The 21,070-nt window shown below is 34.9% G+C and overlaps 1 protein-coding gene across 1 annotated transcript in view; it reads right to left on the bottom strand.

Moving 5' to 3' along the window:
- The window catches only part of gucy2cb (guanylate cyclase 2Cb), a 33,485-nt gene extending 17,341 nt beyond the window's left edge, over nt 1–16,144 (bottom strand). The window contains exons 1-10 of the mRNA XM_059323987.1: nt 15,805–16,144; nt 12,413–12,525; nt 11,643–11,710; nt 9,399–9,614; nt 9,154–9,269; nt 7,815–7,917; nt 5,748–5,862; nt 4,725–4,866; nt 2,703–2,785; nt 1,046–1,154 (exon numbers count right to left, since the gene is read on the bottom strand). Of these exons, the coding sequence (XP_059179970.1) occupies nt 1,046–1,154; nt 2,703–2,785; nt 4,725–4,866; nt 5,748–5,862; nt 7,815–7,917; nt 9,154–9,269; nt 9,399–9,614; nt 11,643–11,710; nt 12,413–12,525; nt 15,805–16,006 (1,267 nt within the window). The 5' untranslated portion in view covers nt 16,007–16,144. The remainder of the gene's footprint in view (nt 1–1,045; nt 1,155–2,702; nt 2,786–4,724; nt 4,867–5,747; nt 5,863–7,814; nt 7,918–9,153; nt 9,270–9,398; nt 9,615–11,642; nt 11,711–12,412; nt 12,526–15,804) is intronic.
- Nucleotides 16,145–21,070: the final 4,926 nt, after the last annotated feature.

The raw sequence follows: 21,070 nt of genomic DNA, 5'->3' as shown, positions 1-21,070 counted from the left end.
TCTCCTTGGAGACAGTAAACCATCTCATAAAAAATATTTATTTTTCACTCTTGATAAGATATTGCAGTTCATTGTCAGATCACTCCACAGCAGACTGAGATACTGACAGCTCATCTTCAATAAACAAACAACCGATGGACTTTTAACACTAACAGGTGTGCTATGTGTCTGTTTATGTGTGCACAGGTGCGAATGTGTGAAGATAGACTCTTTATGATTATAGGTTGGGATGGTCAGCTGACACAATCAGGCTGTGTGTGTGTGTGTGTGTGTGTGTGTGTGTGTGTGTGTGTGTGTGTGTCCCTCTCACACACATACGTATATCTAAGTCAAACTGCCGTGTGTGATCAGATTTCCGACTCTCTCTCTATGACTCAGATGTTAATCATTTATCACTGTGACATGGAGGGAACCAACCTGAACCTGCCAATAAAATCTGGCTGCGTGTGTGTCTGTATTGTTTTTTGTTTTTAATGCTTTGTGCTGGAAAATAATAAAATAATAAAAAAATAAAGAAATAAAGTAAATAATATGTGCTATAACATGGGTCTCAAACTCGCGGCCCTCGTGACGATATTTTTTGGCCCACACCTTGATATGAAAGTTTAGTGTGAGTTTTATATGAATACGTTACTTACTTACTTTTTTTGGTAATTTTGTGTCTTTTTTTAATAATTCTGTGTCTTTTTCTAATAATTTTGTGTCTTTTAAAAAAATAATTTTGTGTCTTTTTAAAAAATAATTTTGTGTCTTTTTTTGGTAATTTTGTGTCTTTTTAAAAAATAATTTTGTGTCTTTTTTTGGTAATTTTGTGTCTTTTTTAAATAATTTTGTGTCTTTTTTTAGTAATTTTGTGTCTTTTTTAAATAATTTTGTGTCTTTTTAAAATAATTTTGTGTCTTTTTTTAGTAATTTTGTGTCTTTTTTTTGGTAATTCTGTGTCTTTTTTTGGTCATTTTGTTTCTTTTTTGGTCATTTCGGGTCTTTTTTGGGTCTTTTTGTGTCTTTTTAAAAATAATTGTGTGTGTGTGTGTATTACCTGTACCTTGGTCTGGTTTGGAATGGAGAAGTCTTTTTCCCCAGATGAAGGAAGGGGACGTCTCTTTCACTGTGGTTTTGTTGAGCTCAGTGTCGAATGTGAATAACAAGTCGTACTGGGGATCACCCAAGAGCAGAAACATACATTTCAGAATAAAACACTGTCTGACAGCTTTATTTTGATACACCTTCGTGAGACATTGCTGACTAAAAGAAGAACAGATCGGTGCATGTTAACATGTTCACTGCTAAATGACTGTAATCCATCCAGATTACATTTGAAAAAAATTGCAATTAGATTATAGTAACAATGTTAAGAATTATTTGATTACATTTTTTTTATTATACTATATATTTAAATATGGCATTTTAACCCTCTTGGCCCCTCCACCCTTCGGGCTGAAAATGTCCACTTCCAAAAAAACACACAAAAAACTTTACAGATTGATTGAGATTTTCTACTTTTTTATGCATAAACATAATTCCGCCCTGCTCAAAACTAGCAAATGTTTAAACATTTTTGGCATTTTAACCCTTTAAATGCCAGTCTGAATGCATTGTGTCACTAATGTTTTTATGGGGGAAAAAACACAAAAATGCAGTTATTTTCCATATAATAAATGATTTTTGGCTGATAGTTTTGATCAGGACTGAAGCTGACTGAAAGATTTAACCCAAAAAAGTTGAAAAAAATATAAATCAGTAATATTTTTATAGCTTTAGTTTTTTAGAAGTGGACATGTCTGCCATTAAGTGGCCATAAAGAGGTTTTTCTGACATTAAACAAAAAATAAAGATGCATCAAAATCAATTTTATTGCTAATCTTTTACATATCCAAGGCTGTGATTAAAAAAAAGCCCCAGCCAAAAATTATTTATTATATGGAAAATAACTACTTTTTTGTGTTTTTTCTTTGAAAAACAGTGACATCATGCAATCAAACTGGTATTTAAATGGTTAAAATCATCAAAATCTTTGAATGTTTGGTAGATTTGAGCAGGGCGGAAGTTGTTTAAGAGGTTTATGCAGAAAAAAATATTAATCTGTAAGGTTTTTATAGCATTTTTTTTGGAAGTGGACATTTTCAGCCCGAAAAGGGTTTCAAAATGTATAAAGAAAAAAAAACTTCTTCCAAAAATCATGCTATTTGCAGTATCACAGCCAAAATTATTGCCGAAACAAAAGTGAAAAATGACAAATATTATTATGACAAATATATGAAAATGTCCCGAGTGGTCCCAGAGCGTTACATTTTTTTAAAATAAAGTATGTCTGACGTACTGACCTTTTCTTAAAAACATCAGCAACAAAAACAAATGAAAAAGAAACGGCATCCCACATGTTGTAGAAAGACAGTACACATGTAGTTGCCAGTATTGTTTTTGCAAGATTCATTTAATTTGACCAACTGTAAAATGCAAAACATGCTAAATGCATTTTATTTACCTTTTAACGTGTTTTGAGGAGGAGAAATTAAAATATTAGTGAAACTATTTTTGCATCCATTTTTAGAATAAGATACATAATTTTTAATGTTGTTTAAGTAATCCAAAAGAAGTCAGATTTAATCACATTTGGTAGATACTTATCATGTTACTTATTACAACAATTGCAATGTTATTTCGAGTTCAAATTGCATAATAATGACCATAGAACACTGTACCTTGAGGGCAGACGTGGTGTAAATGATTGAGAAAATCACGTCTCTGTCTCCGTGCTTGTCCAGCTTGTAGTTTCCAGCACTTCCTGAAGCAGAATCGCAGAAATACTTTTACGTCTTTAATACACCAACATATGGCAAAGATTTGATAACTGGAAACGACTGCCCTGTGAAGTGTTGACTCATTTGATTTTTAATAGTCATTAATAAAAAGTAGGGCGGGGATTTTAACGCGTTAATTAAGATTAATTAATTACACAAAAATGAACGCGTTAAAAAAAATTGACGCATTTTAATCGCACTTATTTCTGCACCGCGGAACGTTTCTCACTGGATGAGTTTCAGGCGGACCGATTATACTGGAGCACCAACTAGCGTTGATGAGTTGAAACAACAACAAACCACAGTGAACATGAAGGAAGAAGCTGATGAGACCTTTGGTTGGCCCCGTGGATGATGGGACATTTAGTTACTAAAAACCAACGGATGGAAGCGTCCACAAGAGCATGGTTGTGTTGCTATGCAACAAGGAATTCACATATCACCGCAGCACATCCAGCCTCAAGTATCACCTCAATGCTAAACATATAGCAGCTAGCGGCTAGTGTGGTAGCTAGCGTGGATTGTGTTTTATTTCAAAAACCAAAGTATTCTAGTTTACAGAAGGTCTACCTACCTATAGGCTACCTGGATTTATGAAATGTACTATATTTATAAATATGCTATTGCTACACTTAATGGTCTGTTGGACTTGAACAAAAATAAACAATATTTTTGTTGCTTAAGCTTATGTATTCAGTCATTATTCAATGGTATACTAAAAATCCATGTGAAAAAAATTACTTCTCACTGTTCTCAGGTCAAATATTTATATGCGATTAAAATGCGATTAATTTCGATTAATTCGTTACAAAGCCTCTAATTAATTAGATTAATTTTTTAATCGAGTCCCGGCCCTAATAAAAAGATAACACAGATAAAAGAGCGGAGCAGAAGGAAGTGCTTCCCTTTGAGTGTGTCTCTCAATCACACACTCACACCCAATTACACTCCGGCTGCTCACAGCTGCTGCCTGCAGGCTGTAACACCTCATCACTTCATCTTGTCAGTGAAAAATACAAACAAGTGACAGCAGCCGACAGCTTCCATCTGCTGGGCCTCACACAAAACAGTGACCAATGTCAGCTCTGCTTTCAGGGCCATTAAGGTCACATCATCAGTGTTTTCTCAGGAAGTTTTGGGGTTTTAGCAATCTGTTGTGTTTTACAGTTACAACCTTAGGCCCCGTTTACACGAAGGGAAAACGCAGATATTTCCATGCGGTTTGGCCTCTCATTTACACGAAAAAAAAACTGTGTTTTTATCACAGAATGCCGCATGTCATCCCCTCTGTCTCCCCCTTTCACTCTGCCTCTGTCACTCTCAATAAAGCCTTGAAAATGGCCAAAAAAATATCTTTAAAAATTAAAAAAAACTTGGAAGAAGGGTGCAACATAGGCCGAGGAACAACCCGTTAATGGGCTGATACACAAAATATTTTTCGCTTTTTTTAACGTTGCCATTTAGGGTATTTGAGCACACCAGTGGTGTTGGAATAATTGGAAAAACTACTGCAGAGCTGGGAAAATTAAAGTGAACGGCCCCTCAAGTTGAAACAACAACTTGGAAAGTCCAGGCGGCAACCTCCGGGTCTGAGCAGGGAGGCAAACCAGGAAGTGCCTTAAGCTGCATTCTACCAAAAATTCCAGCAGAGGGCGCTAAGTTTGGCTGCAGAAAGATTTCTGTCCATTAATGTAAATGCAAAAACGTTGGTACTTGGTGATATTCAGGTGGTTCTAAACCAAATGTTGGTCTCAGTATTACCAAAATCGTATCCTTGTCTGATCGATTGGATTTGTTGTGTAAGAAAAATGATCTTGCATACTCATACTAAGAGCTGGCATGAATATAAAGTACAGAGTTTAATTCCCTCACAGCCCTCCTCCCTCTGTCTCCTCCTCCCTCTGTCTCCTCCTCCCTCCTTACCATTAAAGGACATGTTTCTGACGTAATTCACATTGACAAACTCCATCTGCTCCATGTCCGATTTATTTTTTGCAGCAATTTCTCTCATCACCTGGCCGACCAGCAGCACTGAATCATGGTACGCAGCCATGTAATCATTCATCTGCAGAGAGAGAAAGACACACAAATTGATGATTGGTTATGATCCCTATTTTAACGTGTTTTAACTGGCCAGCCAAATTGGTAATAAGTAGATAAGTGATATGACACTTATTTCTACATGTATTGATGATGTAATTTTTATGCAAAGAAAACATGATTTATTTGACCTTTGACCCCAAAAACGTAGTTACTGCATTGCTGTAAAAGGTTCTAATAGTAATGCATAAACAGAGTGCAGTGACTACAATGTTCTTTCAGCTTTTACATATTTTTTTCAGTGAACACACATGTTCAAATTGATTTTGTTATCAGTGTATTTAAAAGTGTTGAACAACTCCTTTCAAAGAGTTGTGTATTTTAGACTGATTACTATAAAGTAATGTGATATTACACATATAAAACAATAAAACTTTCAAGGTGGGGGCGAGACCCATGATCTAGATAAAAAAATTCCCTATTAAATAAACTTATAATTTCTAGTAATCTTGTCTTCACTATTCAACACAATGAAGAAATACAAGGCTACACTGTATCACGGTCAAAGTGAAGTTACTGCGCTCTGCTTTGGTTTTAAATTGGATTTTGTATTTACTGTATTTCTCTGAATTAAAGCAAAATTGAAATCTAAAACTTAGTCACAAGATAAAACAGACATCAAGGAGTTAATTTTCAGTTATGACTCAATTTCGACGAAAAAATGTAGTTACTGCAGTTATCTTTGTAGGGCAGAACTGTTCTGTAGTTTATTTAGAGGAATAGGAACTAATGCTGGAAAGAGATGTTACTGTTGATTGTTTTAAATGCAAAACCAATGAAATTCCATTGACCTCCATTGTACTGAGGTGGAGGCAGTGAATATAGTTATTTGTTGTGTGTCCTCACCGTGTTGTTGTCCTTCAGGTCTGAGTTGATAGTGTAGTTTCTGTCGTTGGGCATCGTGAGCACCAACACGTTCTTCATGAACGGCTGTGATGATTGGTTGATGTAGTATTGATCGCTGATGAGAGAGGAGAGGAATTCTAATAAGCATGAAGTTAAAAGGAAAGCTAGATATTTGTCAGTGTTTACCAGTGACTCTCAGGCCTTTATGTCAGACATACCAACTCAGCCTGTCACACAAACTACAGTACCCCTTCATCAACCCCAGCCAGCATCATACAGCTGTGTTTGAATAGACATTTACATTATTTAAAAAGTTTGAACACTGTGTAGCCTGTAAATAAAACAGAATGCATTAAATTGAAGACCCAGAGTGTATATTTAGTGTATTTAGGTCTCAAACTCAAATTACCTGGGGGCTGCTGGAGGCAGTATCAAAATGACCAAAAAAAAGACACAAAATGACAGAAAAAAAACCCTAAATCACTTAAAAAAGACACAAAATGGCCAAAAAAGACACAAAATAACAAAAAAAGACACAAAATTACTAAAAAAGACACAACATTATTTTTTAAAAATACACAAAATTACCAAAAAAGACACAAATTGACAGAAAAAAAATGAATTACTTAAAAAAGAAACAAAATGATCAAAAAAGACACAGAATTACCAAAAATGACACAAAATTATTTTAAAAAGACACAAAATGACCCAATAAAGACACAGAATTAGCAAAAAAAAGTAATTAAAGGGACCTTCCACACACCATATCGTCACGAGGGCTGCAATTGGCCCGCGGGCCACGAGTTTGAGACCCATGGCTTAACAGAACTCAAGTCATGGGGGGCTGGAGCCAATCCCAGCTGACCTTGAGTGAGAGGCGGGGTACAAATATAGACGTTCACGCTCTCATTCACTCCTACGGGCAACATAAAGTCACCAGTTACACTAAGCTGCATGTGTTTAGACTGTGGGAGGCAGCCGGAGGACCTGGAGCGAGGGGGAAAACAAGCAAACTCTACTATCTGATTTACTTTAGCTAAATTTTAGCCAACAGTTATGGATCGCTCGCACCATTAAATGGCTGGTATGCTCGCTTGCTAACTATTTTTATGCACTCTTAGTCACAGCCTGTGATGTCCAATTCACATGGGCATATTTTCTTAGTAAAATTTTAGTTTCTATTTCATCACTTGAACAATTCCACAATCTTCCACCTAACCCGTCAACTCTAGAAGTGCCCCTAAGATACAAGTGGGTGATTCTCATGAAGCCAGTCTAAGTTCTGTCTGTAAAGATTATAAGGACATACTTTATTAAACTAAATATATTTCACTTTTATATGAAGGAACAATATAGCCATAATGAGGCACAATTCATTGTTTTGTGCTAAAATAATATTTTCTATATTTTTGAACATATTTTTGATTCACAAATTCATTACCGTAATGCATCAAGATAAATAATGTTTTTAACAATGTATAAAGAACAAAATCTGAATGAAAATTGCTGAGAAAAAATGGTTAAATGTTACGGTAATGATAGAATCGTTTGCATTAAAATATGTGTATATTTTAATAAAATACATTTTGGTGATACCAGCTACCCTTGAGCATATTTAAGTGCTTGCCAAAGGAAAATAAACTTTCATTGTTTTATTTTATTTAAAAATGTGTTACGGCAATGAATTTTGCTCACAGTGTCTCTAAAAATGTCAGAAAATACCTTAAATTTTTCAAATAGATCAAAAATTAATATTAAACAGTGACTTTATATTGTATATGTTATAAAGGGTCAAAGAAAATATGTATTCAATGCTCTTGGATTTTTGCATTGAGCTGCACCATGTTCATGAGAATCACCCAAGTAAAGCTGGTTGGGAATCACTACTGTGTACTTTATGATAAAGAGAAGAATAATGTGGGAATAATAACAACCATTTCTGAACCTGAAGTAACTATACGGTATAATAATTGTAAACACATCTACAGGACAGACATGCAGAAAGTATAAAGATAAGAAATGAGAGAGACTACAAGATCAGAGATGAAATTAATAAAGAATACTGACTTGTAAAGATCAATAAGGACAAACAGAATATCACTGCGGTCTGCTGCTGGGGAGACCCTTTTCATCTCCGCTACATCCTTTGGAGATCCACACATGATGAACACTACAAACAGAGAAGCTGCATGTAACACAACATACCAGTGTAGCATTTGTTATGTAGTCAACACTGACTGTGATATCTACTGTAACCGAGCCAAAAGTCATGAGAGTTGGAGTATACACTGTAAATAATACTGCTGTCATGTCCACTTCATGTTGTAAACTGGGGGTAAAATATATTAAAGTCCACTGTTAAATAGTGTACAAAATCAAGCAAAAAATATCCTGGATAACGGAGCTGCCATGAAGCTTATTTAGTGTCGGCAGCAGTGATCGCCTGTTGGTGCCCAGGCGGCAACCTGGTGGCAACCTCCTGGTCTGAGCAGGGAGGCAAACCAGGAAGTGCCTTATTCTACCGAAAATTCCAGCAGGGGGCGCTAAGTTTGGCTGCAAAAAGATTTCTGTCCATTAATTTCAATGCAAAATGAGAAAACTTCTCACTTGATTTATTACCTCAGAATTTTTTAAAGACAACACTATGGTCTCAATCACTAGTAAAAAGTCTTCTTCAAGACAATTTGATGCTAATAGTTCAAATAATGGCCCCATTTAGAAGAAAATAGAAGATAAAGAATCGTATGATTTGGGGCGGGGCTACCTTTGATTGACAGGTCACTAACAAGGCGAGCCGTCACCAGGAGAGAAGCAGAACAATGCGTATCCACGGCAACGTGTCAATAAAGTTATATATAACGTTATATAGATATAAAAAAGGACGTTTAGCGGTTTGGTCTCATAGCTTTGACCCTTTCACTGTATTTTCATTTAATGACAGTTTATTTGAACGTTTTGTTCATTAAATGTCTTGTTCAGCGTTTGGTTGGACTAACAGACACTCCAAGGAGTCGCTGCTCAGTTTTCTGAGGTAAGTAACGAACATTTATTTTTTATTTTTTGCCAAAACTAACATCCCAGTTAATGCTCCAGTTAATGCTAACATGAATTAGCAGCGACTTCTCTCAGTCAGGTTGAGGTGTAGGGAGGCTGTAGTCAGTGATCAGTCTATGGTGGAGCCACAGTATTTGAAGTCCCGCCCATAAACCTGCCCAGCCAATCACAAGTCAAGGACAGCTAGCTATCATGACATCACACCCCCATTTCATACATCAGCCACCAGGAGGGAGATTTTTTGGCTTCAAGATTGGGAATAATTTCCTGACAGTTTGTAAAAACTTACAAGAATCTACAATAATTAAATACACTTATGCCTACGGGTGCTTTTTAAAAAAAAAAGACTTACGATTGCTTGTCCTGTTATTGGCTGCCAGTACGTTGCTCAGATCATCTGGTTTGCGCAGCATCGTTGTTGAAATATTTAGGGGAAAGTTTTCTCCTACTTCAAGTGAATTTATATACCTGTAGAGAAACATCACTTAGGATTTCAAGTAAAAAAAAACAACAGATTCATTAAATGACTGTTGGAACAAACATTCACATCACGGTTTTGTTTTACTTCAGGTGTAAATCTAATAATTGGTGACTCACCAAAAGCAATCCTCAGTGTTGCTCTGTTTCTTGTAAACATAGGCCGTGTCCCACTCAGGTTTGATGCTGTTGTCGTTGTTCCAGAAGTGGATAAAAAAGTCAGAAATCTTGCGTGCGGGTGGCAGGAGGCGCTGCAGGTTCAGCGTGTAGTCGCAGGAGAGACCGAAGCTTCCTGCCGAGATTATGGGCGTACTGAGCTTCAGACCTCGCTCCGCACTGGAGGAGAAAGAAAAGAGGAAAAGAGTGGGAAGAGAGAGAGAGATAGCAAAATGACATATAGGCATAGGAACAGCTTTTTCCCCACAGCTGTGTCTAATTCTTTGATGCACAACATGGGTCCAAAATGACCCTCATTCATTCCCATGTTATTTATGCTGCTGTGTATTTCTGTGCTCTGTCTTTTGATATCAACTTATTTTATGATTGAATATTCCAAGTATTCTTTATATATCTTGTTTTTGATAACAGCAGATCATTATTTTCATTTTGCCTCTCATTCTTTATGAAGAAAAACAGTTTTTGTGTTAGTACATAGCTAACTACTTGGCTAAGTAGCTTGCTAAGCTAACTACTTAGCCAAGAAGTTAGCTAAGTAGTTAGCTTAACAAGCTCCTTAGCCAAGAAGTTAGCTAAGTAGTTAGCTTAACATGCTCCTTAGCCAAGAAGTTAGCCAAGTAGTTAGCTTAGCAAGCTTCTTAGCCAAGAAGTTAGCTAAGTAGTTAGCTTAACAAGCTACTTAGCTAAAAAAAAATGGATATGGGTCATTTTTGACCCATGTTGTCCATTAGAAGAGTACGGACACAAAAAGGGATTTTATTAAAAAAAGAATAAAAGAAAACGTAAAATAAGAATGTATGATGATCAAAAACAAACTAATTGAGGAAAACCTGGAATACTGAATGATGAAAATAATTTATTGCAAAGATATAGAACATAAAAACTCTGTCGGGTCACTTTAGACCCATGTTGTGCATCAAAGGGTTAAACTCTGACCCAAAAAAGACACAAAATTACCCAAAAAAGTAATTAAAGGGACCTTCCAAACACAACACGGTAAAGTGCCATTCATATAAAACTCACATTAAACTTTCATATCAAGGTGGGGGCCACAAAATATCATCACGAGGGCCTCAATTGGCCCGCGGGCCACGAGTTTGAGACCCATGTTCTATGCTGTAATGGCCGTTGGTTCAAAATTTTTTGTTTTATTGGGTTTCAATGGGGCATAATGTGTCTGAGTGTCTGATTTAGAGTCTGGCGAGATGGATTTGTGAACTTTTGACCCTGGGATTTTTGCCAGCGGATATCTTGATAACAGATAACGGATATCCAGGCCAAGACCTTTAGAGTCTGATTAGCAACTTGAGATATGGGCCCTGAGAATGAATTTCGGCCAATGGGTTGCACATCTTCTGCTTTCCACAGGGACGGTTTACCTATACCAGGGGTCTCGAACTCAAATTATGTGGGGGCCGCTGGAGGCAGTATCAAAATGACCAAAAAAAGACACAAAATTACTTTAAAAAAAGGCACAAAATGACCAAAAAAGAAACAAAATTACAAAAAAGACACAACATTATTTTTAAAAAAGACACAAAATTACCATAAAAGGACACAGAATTACCAAAAAAGACTCAAAATTATTTAAAAAAGATACAATAGGACCAAAAAAAGACACAAAATGACAGAAAAAAAACTAAATTACTCAAAAAAGAAACATAATGACCAAAAAAGACACAGAATTACCAAGAAAGACACAAAATTATTTAAAAAAGACACAAATTTATTTAAGAAAAAGACACAAAATTAATAGAAAAGACACAAAATTACCAAAAAACACACACAATTATTAAAAAAAGACACAAAATTACCAAAAAAAGACACAAAATTACCATAAAAAGTAATGAAAGGGACCTTCCACACACAACACGGTAAAGTGCCATTCATATAAAACTCACATTAAACTTTCATATCAAGGTGGGGGCCACAAAATATGGTCACGAGGGCCGCAATTGGCCGACGGGCCGCGAGTTTGAGACCCATGATCTATACTACTGGGCCCAAAAAAGGAACAGAATACTTCTTGTCCAGTTGCATATAGTCTACATTTGTAAGGAAATATGGTAATAAATAAATAAATAAATTTAAAAAAGCAACATTTCTACATGTTTGTTTAAATATATGAACAATGCTTTTCAAATGTATCTATATGTGGAAGTGACATTGTAAAAAAAATTCACCTACTCAATCATTTGGTGAGTAGCATAGGTGCAGGTGGGTCCAAGCACGGCGTATCCCAGGGTCCCTGAATCCTGCAAGAGAACATAAATGAGTGAGTTTTTGTCTGTGGGTCAGTTTGTTTCACATTTGTCTTAAGTTTAGAAGTGCTGATGTACTTGTGTAATAGATAATATGTATTCTGAATTTCTTTGCAGCTCTGCTGCTGTTCCCAAATTGAGTGCATTTAAGAGGCACCTACACTGTACAAAAAGATAAACAATAGCTACTCAATAAAGTTGAGGCAACAGATTGCACGCAATATTATTAATGAAATCTAACTACGTTACAAGTTGAGTTAATAACAACTTAACAGGAAGTGCCTGTCAATTAAAAACGGACTAATTCTATTGTGTTGGATTCATTCAAAATTCTCTTGATTTAGAATTACATACACATAAAGATTATATTTAATGTGATCAAAATAAGGAGATTCCATCTCAAACATTTTATATTAAAGTTACAACTGCCTCAAAATCAAGGACGCATTTATATTTAATACATTTGATCAAACATATTAAGTAAAATGACTGCTGAATAATTTATTACAGTGTAAGTAAGAAACAAACTTGAAACAAATTAGTAATAACACGGTAGTGACACGATGTAGCCCCTTATTTCACCCCTGTGGATACAGCTTTTAATCCTCATGGTACACACTAAACACACAGGCAAGTCTGTGCACACATTTAAAAACAAAAGTGTCATGAGTGGATGGAGAAACTGTAGTTACTCACCAGCAGGTACCTGAGCCGTTCCACTCCCTCACACATGCTGCTCTTGCAGCCTTTTTGTCGATACATGGTTGTGTTGAACCCATTAAACTCAGGTGTGATCTGGAACTTTGCATCTTTGTTGTTGTTTTGTAGAAAGGCAGAAAAACAAAATTTAAAAATGATAATAATTTAAATCCCTTTCTCAAACAGCAACTGCACAGCAATTCAATTCAATTCAATTCAATTCAATTAAACTTTATTTATAGAGCGCATTTCATGCACAAGGCAGACTCAATGTGCTTCACAATGTATATACAATATAATACATTGTGAAGCATATATATATATAATTACAGTTAAAAAACAAAACAGAACACAGAAAAACAAACAATAATTAAAAAAAAAACCTCTATATCATCTTCATGTTGAAACTGTAGCTCAAAAAAGACTGAGAAATAATTTCCTTTTTTCCCTTTCCCAAAGCAAAAATGCAGGAGTAAACCTGTAAAAAAAACTACATAACCAGTGCATTTGTCTGCTCTTACACAAGCTGTTAGCATGTTAAGCTAACTAATGTAAGCTCGTGAGTTACCTTCATTCAGGCCTAACCACGTGTTAAAAGCACTTCCAATGCAAAGTTTACTCTCATACCTTTTTTTTGAATTCAAATTAATTTTAGTTACGCCAAACACAGTATGTAATCCAACAACAACCCTTGAACCAACAAAAATTAGCCGGCTTAATTAGCTAGCTAGCTACAGCAGATAAAATCTTCCAACAACAATTGTTATTTCTTGTTTGGGAAAATCAGAGGATTAATGTTATATTAGTTAGACAATTTTCATTGCAACACACAGAGATTCTGGAGGCTAATGGTGCATTCAAGCTCTACACGAATGTCAGAAATTTCGACGTTGTTCCGAGCTCCAAGTTCCGACTTTCAGTGGAAATTGAACACATCGTAAGACGTTATGGTAAGAACGTGTTAGTCCCGCCTTCAAAATAAAAGCAATGACATGTATCTTTCAAAATAAGAGCACATGGATGTGTTAGTAGAGTCCATCACAGAATTTACAAGAAGACTAGAATGCAGTACAATGTTCGAGAAGCACCAAATTTAGGCTTTTAGGGCAAAAATGTCCCTGGAACCCACTACTTTGTTTGGGTCCCCCCATCATCATAGTATCAGAAAATCCTGACAGACAAGAAATTTCCCAGCAGTATGTTCAGGGTAATGAAAGGAGGAGAGATGTTTTTGGGTCCTTCATTGAGTCAGCTTCAAGTCAGTAAATTTGTTTGGCTGCACTGGGAATTTCATGCACAAACTTCTTTTATTTATGTAAATATGTTGGTTGTTGTTTACACTACAGTTTATTTAAAAATGTTTAAATAAAACATATTTTGGTTAAGGCATGAAGTGGAAAAATAACTCATTGAGTTGAAATCATTTGCTGACAGCTTCGTCCCCCCAGTTCAAAAATCCCATCTGCACCCCTGCTACCATGACTTGTCAAAAGGTTGACTGCAGATTTGTTTGGGACAATATAGCCATTAATATCATATTGAATGATAAGGGTCGATTTGTGTTCCAACTGTCTTGTAAAGGGGACCTCTGTCAGAATATACATGGGATAGTATACATTTATTATTCTTAGCCTCATCATCTTCTTATATTATATATATTATATACTGTACTATTATTATTATTATTATATACTGTTTAGTCACTATAGCATTGTTGCCATCATATCACCAGTTTATTTATTACCATCATCTTGCCAACCATCCTAACAACTGATGTTCTTTTCTTAACTTCTTAAGTGTCCTTGTTCTTGTTCTATTCTGTGATTTTTTTCTATTGTTGTTTTTATTTATGCTACCTTAGTATTTTATTCTATTGTATTTTATTGTACTTGAATACCGGACTGCTGTGACAACCGAATTTCCCTTCGGGGATGAATAAAGTAATCTATCTATCTATCTATCTATCTATCTATCTATCTATCTATCTATCTATCTATCTATCTATCTATCTATCTATCCATCCATCCATCCATCCATCCATCCATCCATCCATCCATCCATCCATCCATCCATCCATCCATCCATCCATCCATCCATCCATCCATCCATCTATCTATCCACACTCGGGTGGCTAATCCCAGCTGACTTTGGTACACCTGGACAGGTCTCCAGACTATCGCAGGTCAGATACATAGAGACAGACGCTCTCGTCACATTTTTGGACAATTTAGAGTCACCAATTAAACCTACGACACAGGGAGAACATGCAAACTCTACACAGAAGAGCCGCAGTGTATGGGATTATATTGCTAAATCAGTTTGTGTTTCGCCAAATGATCAAACAAGCTCATTTCTCCCCTGGGGCCTTTAACCCTTTATCAGGCAAAGAACTATATTTGATAACTTCAGGTAATATTTTGAGAAAAAAGTTGCAAATTTACTAGATTAAAGTGGCAAATCTACAAGGAAATAAATTGCAGATTTAAGAGATTTGAAGTGGTGAATCTGAGCGAAAAAAGTCGCTTATTTACAAGAAAAAAAGTGGGGGAAAAAGCAACTTTTTCTCGCAGATTCACCACTTGAAATCTCATAAATCTGCACTTTTTTTTGTCGTAGATTTGCCACTTTAATCTCGTAAACTTTTTTCTCAAAATATTATTTTCGTATGTTTTTTTACACATTCTGACAGTATGTAATGTCCTCCAATATTCTCTAGGGTTGAAATTTGGAATTTGCAAGTATTTCAATGAGTGCCCTATTAAGGGTTAACAGGTTAGTAAAGATTGATAAATGTTTTGTTATCACGCAGACCAAAGATCAAGCTAAGATTGCACAAAACATTAAGTAGGCTAAACAATACAAAGAAATAGGTTATGTCCTTTTCATTCAGGCTGATGACCAATATCTAATCATTTATTACACTGATTAAATAATATCTTATCTTATCTATTATCAGTAATTGCTTCATTTGTCCCCTGAAAACTGAGCCATGTTTCTATTTATATAATTGGCTTTAATTTGATGGTCATTTAGATATGCTGGAAGCCAAGAAATTATAAATTTAAACAAAAAAATACAGACCAAAAGAAGGAAAAAAAGGGAAATGAATATTGCAGTAATGTTTTTGAAGTGATTGGCATGCATTTGTATCAAAGACACACAGTAATATACATAAATGATGTCCAAATGTGTTCAAATACAGCCAGCTACACACATATTCACATTCATAATTTTATGACGCTAAAAGGATTAATCACAAAATAACATAATCCTAATGTATTCTGATCATTTTTGCACCAATTAATAGTGTCCCAAATTTCGACAGCAGGATGTACAGTAATAATGTGATATTGCATAAACTTGCATAAACGTTTATGTTTGTTTATTACCTTCTGCAGCATTAATAGTTGAATCTAGTTCTACAGCCTTCTTTATTTCTCTTTTCACAAACTCCAGACTCCAGGGAGACTCTTCGTCCTCCAGCAGGATCACATTGATTGTAATATTCTCCAGAGCCTCTTCGACGCCCTGACACGAAGCGGCGAGAATCCCCACGACACCCAAACACAACCACTGCCAACACCTTCCCATTGTCCGTCCTGAAGTTAAAGTGTGTTAAAGATCCAGATAAAGTCCATGAGCTGAAGACTTCAGTATTTTTTTCACTTCTCCTTCTCCAGAGTCCAGTTCGTCTTTAAAACACTCCAAGAACTTCCTCTTACATTTTGTTGTAAAGTGTAAAGAGTATGTATTTTGTCTGATCCACAATAAAAAAGTTTGTTCTAAAACAGCGATATCCAGTTAGTTCTTGTCTGTTTTCTTGTCTGAGTTGTTCTCTTCTCTCTTCACACTGTTGCTCTGAGTGGCTGCTCACCTGTCCTTTCCACATCAACTTGTTAATATACAACCTTTAAAGACACAGAGGCCGGTCATATAACCTTCTCACTGTTGTTGTGCCAAGGTCTGCATGAATTACAAGCCTTCAGAACACACAAACACACAGAGAGACACACTCAGCTGCTTGGGAATTGTTGGGAATATACACAGATTTCACAAAGTCTGTGTCGACAAACAACCATAAAACTATATATTAATTAACCCTCTGGAGTCTCCAGTGCCAAAGCATGCTTCATCACATCCAGATGTTAAAACAAAGCAGACCAAAAAAAGACACAAAAAGACACAAAATGACTAGAAAAAAGACACAAAATGACCAAAAAAGATACAAAATGACTAAAAAAAGACACAAAATGACAAAAAAACAAACACAAAACGACCACAAAATAACAAAAAAAAGACAAAACAACACACACAAAATGACAAAAAAAGACACAAATTACCAAAAAGACACAAATGACCAAAAAAGACACAAAATTACCAAAAAAGACACAAATTACCAAAAAGACACAAATTACCAAAAAAGACACAAAATAACTAAAAAAGACACAAAATGCCCCAAAAAAGACACAAATGACCAAAAAAGACACAAAATTACTAAAAAAAAAGACACACAATTATTTAAAAAAGAAACAAAATTACCAAATAAAGACACAAAATTACCAAAAAAGTAATTAAAGGGACCTTCCACACAAAACACGGTAAAGTGCCATTCATATAAAACTCACATTAAACTTTCATTTCAAGGTGGGGGCCACAAAATATCGTCACGAGGGCCGCAATTGGCCCATGGGCCGCGAGTTTGAGCCCCATAGTGTAAGTAAGCAATGCTATGATGTGAATCAGGGCCCTTACACAGATATAAATGTGTGTGTGTGTCTTCACTGTACGTGTGAGAGACAGGCAGACAGCAAACACAGACACACAGCTTGTAAATTTCTGAACGTCAGCCTAATAAAAGGAAACCGAGGAGAGAAAAGAGAAGAGCAAAGGTTGGAGACTATAAAACCTGACAGATAACAGGCTGTAAACCTCACACACTCTGAGATTCAGTCCAGAGGCTGTTTATCTGTGATACAGTGACCGGAGGAGAGTGAGTGAATTAATCCTGATTGTTTTCAACTGAGCGGTCTTCACTCAATTAGTACAATCTGTTCATCTTAATGGATCTGGAAATGATCAGGTTACACACAGTGATTTAATGTCTGAGCAGGGTGCAAGGTTATAATAGTTTTGTTTTTTTCATCAGTTTTAGTTTTAATTTCATGGTCAATTTTTGTTTTCATATTCAGTTAGTTTTAATGAGTTTTTAGACCAGGGGTCTCAAACTCAAATTACCTGGGGGCCGCTGAAGGCAGTATCAAAATTACCAAAAAAAGACACAAAATGACAGAAGAAAAACTAAATTACTTAAAAAAGACACAAAATTACAAAAAAAAAAAATACACTAAATTACTTAAAAAAGACACAAAATGACCAAAAAAGACACAAAATGACCAAAAAAAGACACAGACTTACCAAAAAAGACATAAAATTATTTTTTAAAAAGACAATAATGACCCAAAAAAGACACAAAATGACCAAAAACTACACAAAATTCATTTTTATTTTTATTTCAGTTAATGAAAATGTTTTTTCAATTCTAGTTTTTGATATTTCGTTAATTTTTGTTAACTCTAATAACCTTGCAAGGGGGTGACCCATCGCATCCACATACACACACACACACACACACACACACAATTTAATGTTGACAGGAATTTATTATCAGCTCATTCCTTGGAACAATCACCCAATCACCTTACAGAGGAAATCTCTACCTGTGTGTGTGTGTGTGTGTGTGTGTGTGTGTGTCCCTCTCACACACATACGTATATCTAAGTCAAAAGTGCCGTGTGTGATCAGATTTCCGACTCTCTCTCTCTGACTCAGATGTTAATCATTTATCACTGTGACATGGAGGGAACCAACCTCAACCTGCCAATAAAATCTGGCTGCATGTGTGTCTGTATTGTTTATGTATTTGATGCTTTGTGCTGGAAAATAATATAATAATTAAAAAAATAAAAACAAATAAATAAATATGTGCTATAACATGGGTCTCAAACTTGCGGCCCGCGGGCCAATTGTGGCCCTCGTGATGATATTTTGTGGCCCCCACCTTGATATGAAAGTTTAATGTGAGTTTTACATGAATGGCACTTTACCGTGTTGTGAGTGGAAGGTCCCTTTAATTACTTTTTTTGGTAATTTTGTGTCTTTTTTAAAATAATTTTGTGTCTTTTTAAATAATTTTGTGTCTTTTTTTAATAATTTTGTGTATTTTTTTAATAATTTTGTGTCTTTTTAAAAAAAATTGTGTCTTTTTTTTCCCCACAGGTTTAGGAGATTTAAAGTGGCAAATCTGTGCGAAAAAAGTTGCAGATTTACAAGAAAAAAGTGGGAAAAAAAACTTTTTTCTCACAGATTCACCACTTTAAATCTCATAAATCTGCGCATTTTTTCAATTCTTTTTTAATCTCGTCCACTTTTTTTTTTTTTTTTTTACCAATATCTGAGTTTTTTTTCTCAAAAATGTGTAACTTTTTTCTCAAAATATTACCCCCCTTCCCCTTGGTCTGTATGGGTTTTTTTTTTTTTACTCATTCTGGCTGTATGTAATATCCTCCAATATTCTCTAGGGTTGAAATTTGGAATTTGCACGTATTTCAATGAGTGTAAATGGATCTCACTCAGTATGATTAAAGATTTTTTTCATATTGACCCATTAAAGGCATGAGTCGATATAAAAAAAAAGACTGGAACCAAAACAAACAGAGTAGATATGAATCGGACCAAAGTCCTGTCTTTTCTGCGTCATGATTCTCATAGATGTGTTTGCTTCCTTTGTTTTATTGTTACTGTCTGTTAGATTGATTTCTCTGCATACCGGCTCAGCTCTTGGCAGTGTCAGTGTTTTTTTTTTTTGCTTGTACAGTTTCATTCAATTCATTTTTAATTTTTTTTCATAGTACATTTAATAACCTGATCATTTTTTTATGTCAATGTTATAATGATAAAGCATCTTTAAGTTCAGATTTTTTAACTTCATCATGGTTTTATCAGTCTCCGACCATTCCCCTCACTGTTATTCATACACAAAATTACTTTTAAAAAAAGACACAAAATGTCCATGTTGTGTCTTTTTTGGTAATTCTGTGTATTTTTTTTTTTTCATTTTGTGTCTTTTTTAAGTCATTTTGTGTCTTTTTTGGTCATTTTGTGTCTTCTTTCTAGTAATTTTGTGTCTTTTTTTGGTCATTTTGATACTGCCTCCAGTGGCCCCCAGGTAATTTGAGTTTGAGACCCCTGGCCTACAGGGTATAGTAGTTAATAGCCTGAACTTTACTGCAACCAATATCAAATATATCTTTGTTAAATAGTATAGATCAAAACAAAATTATGATGAATGGTATTCTTTTGAGCATCATATATATATATATATATATATATATATGTGGATATATATATGTATATATGTATATATGTGTATATATATATATATATGTATATATATGTGTGTGTATATATATATATATATATATATATATATATATATATATATATATATATATATATATATATATATATATATATATATATATATATATATATATATATATATACCTAAACACACTAGCAACATCTGATGGGTATTTTGCCTGAGGGCAGGAATGACCTGACAGATAATTTGTGTTAGGTCGCCCTCTAATGGATTCTAGAGGGAGAACATGATTTGGACACAAAAGTCTGTGTCAAAGCAAAAGCCCAGATGAGGATTTTATAAGATCCACAACAGCTGTCTGAGACACTGAGGCAAAGTTCACAGCAACTCTTTGTCTGAAAATAGCCGCCCTAGTTATTCCACTTAGTACTGACATCCATGGAGACTGAACTCAAAAAGACCACAAAGCAATCTTTACACCAGGGGTCTCAAACTCAAATTACCTGGGGGCCACTGGAGGCAGTATCAAAATAAATTTTAAAAAAGACACAAAATTACAAAAAAATACACAAAATGACCAAAAACACACAAAATTACTAAACAAAAAAAGACATAAAATGAAAAAAAAAAATCACAAAATTACCAAAAAAACCCCCACTAAATTACTTTAAAAAGACACACAATGACCCCCCCCCCCCCCAAAACCCCCCCACAAAATGACCAAAAAAGACACAAAATGACAGAAAAAAACGAAATTACTTAAAAAAAGAAAAAAACAAACCAAAACCAAAACCAAAAAGACACAAAATTATTAAAGAGACAAAATGACCAAAAAGACACAATTACTAAAAAAAAGACACAAAATTATTTTTGAAAAGACACAAAATTATTTTAAAAGACACAAAATGACCCCCCCCAAAAAACCCCACAAAATGACCAAAAAAGACACAAAATGACAGAAAAAAACTAAATTACTTTAAAAAAGAAAAAAACAAACCAAAACCAAAAAAAGACACAAAATTATTAAAGAGACAAAATGACCAAAAAGACACACAATTACTAAAAAAAAGACACAAAATTATTTTTTAAAAAGACACAAAATTACCAAAAAAGACACAAAATTACTGAAAAAACTATCATCACGAGGGCCGCGAGTTTGAGACCCATGCTGTACACTGTATTATTGAAATGATACTCCCAGACAGGTCTGTGAATGCAGTAGTAAGTTTTATTCTTAAAGACAAAAGACAGTGTCACAGTGATTTGACAAAATA

This window comes from Centropristis striata, chromosome 21 (assembly GCF_030273125.1).
Source record: "Centropristis striata isolate RG_2023a ecotype Rhode Island chromosome 21, C.striata_1.0, whole genome shotgun sequence".
NCBI lineage: Eukaryota > Metazoa > Chordata > Actinopteri > Perciformes > Serranidae > Centropristis > Centropristis striata.
Note: the sequence above shows the minus strand (reverse complement) of the source record. Positions and strands in the feature narration are given on the sequence as shown.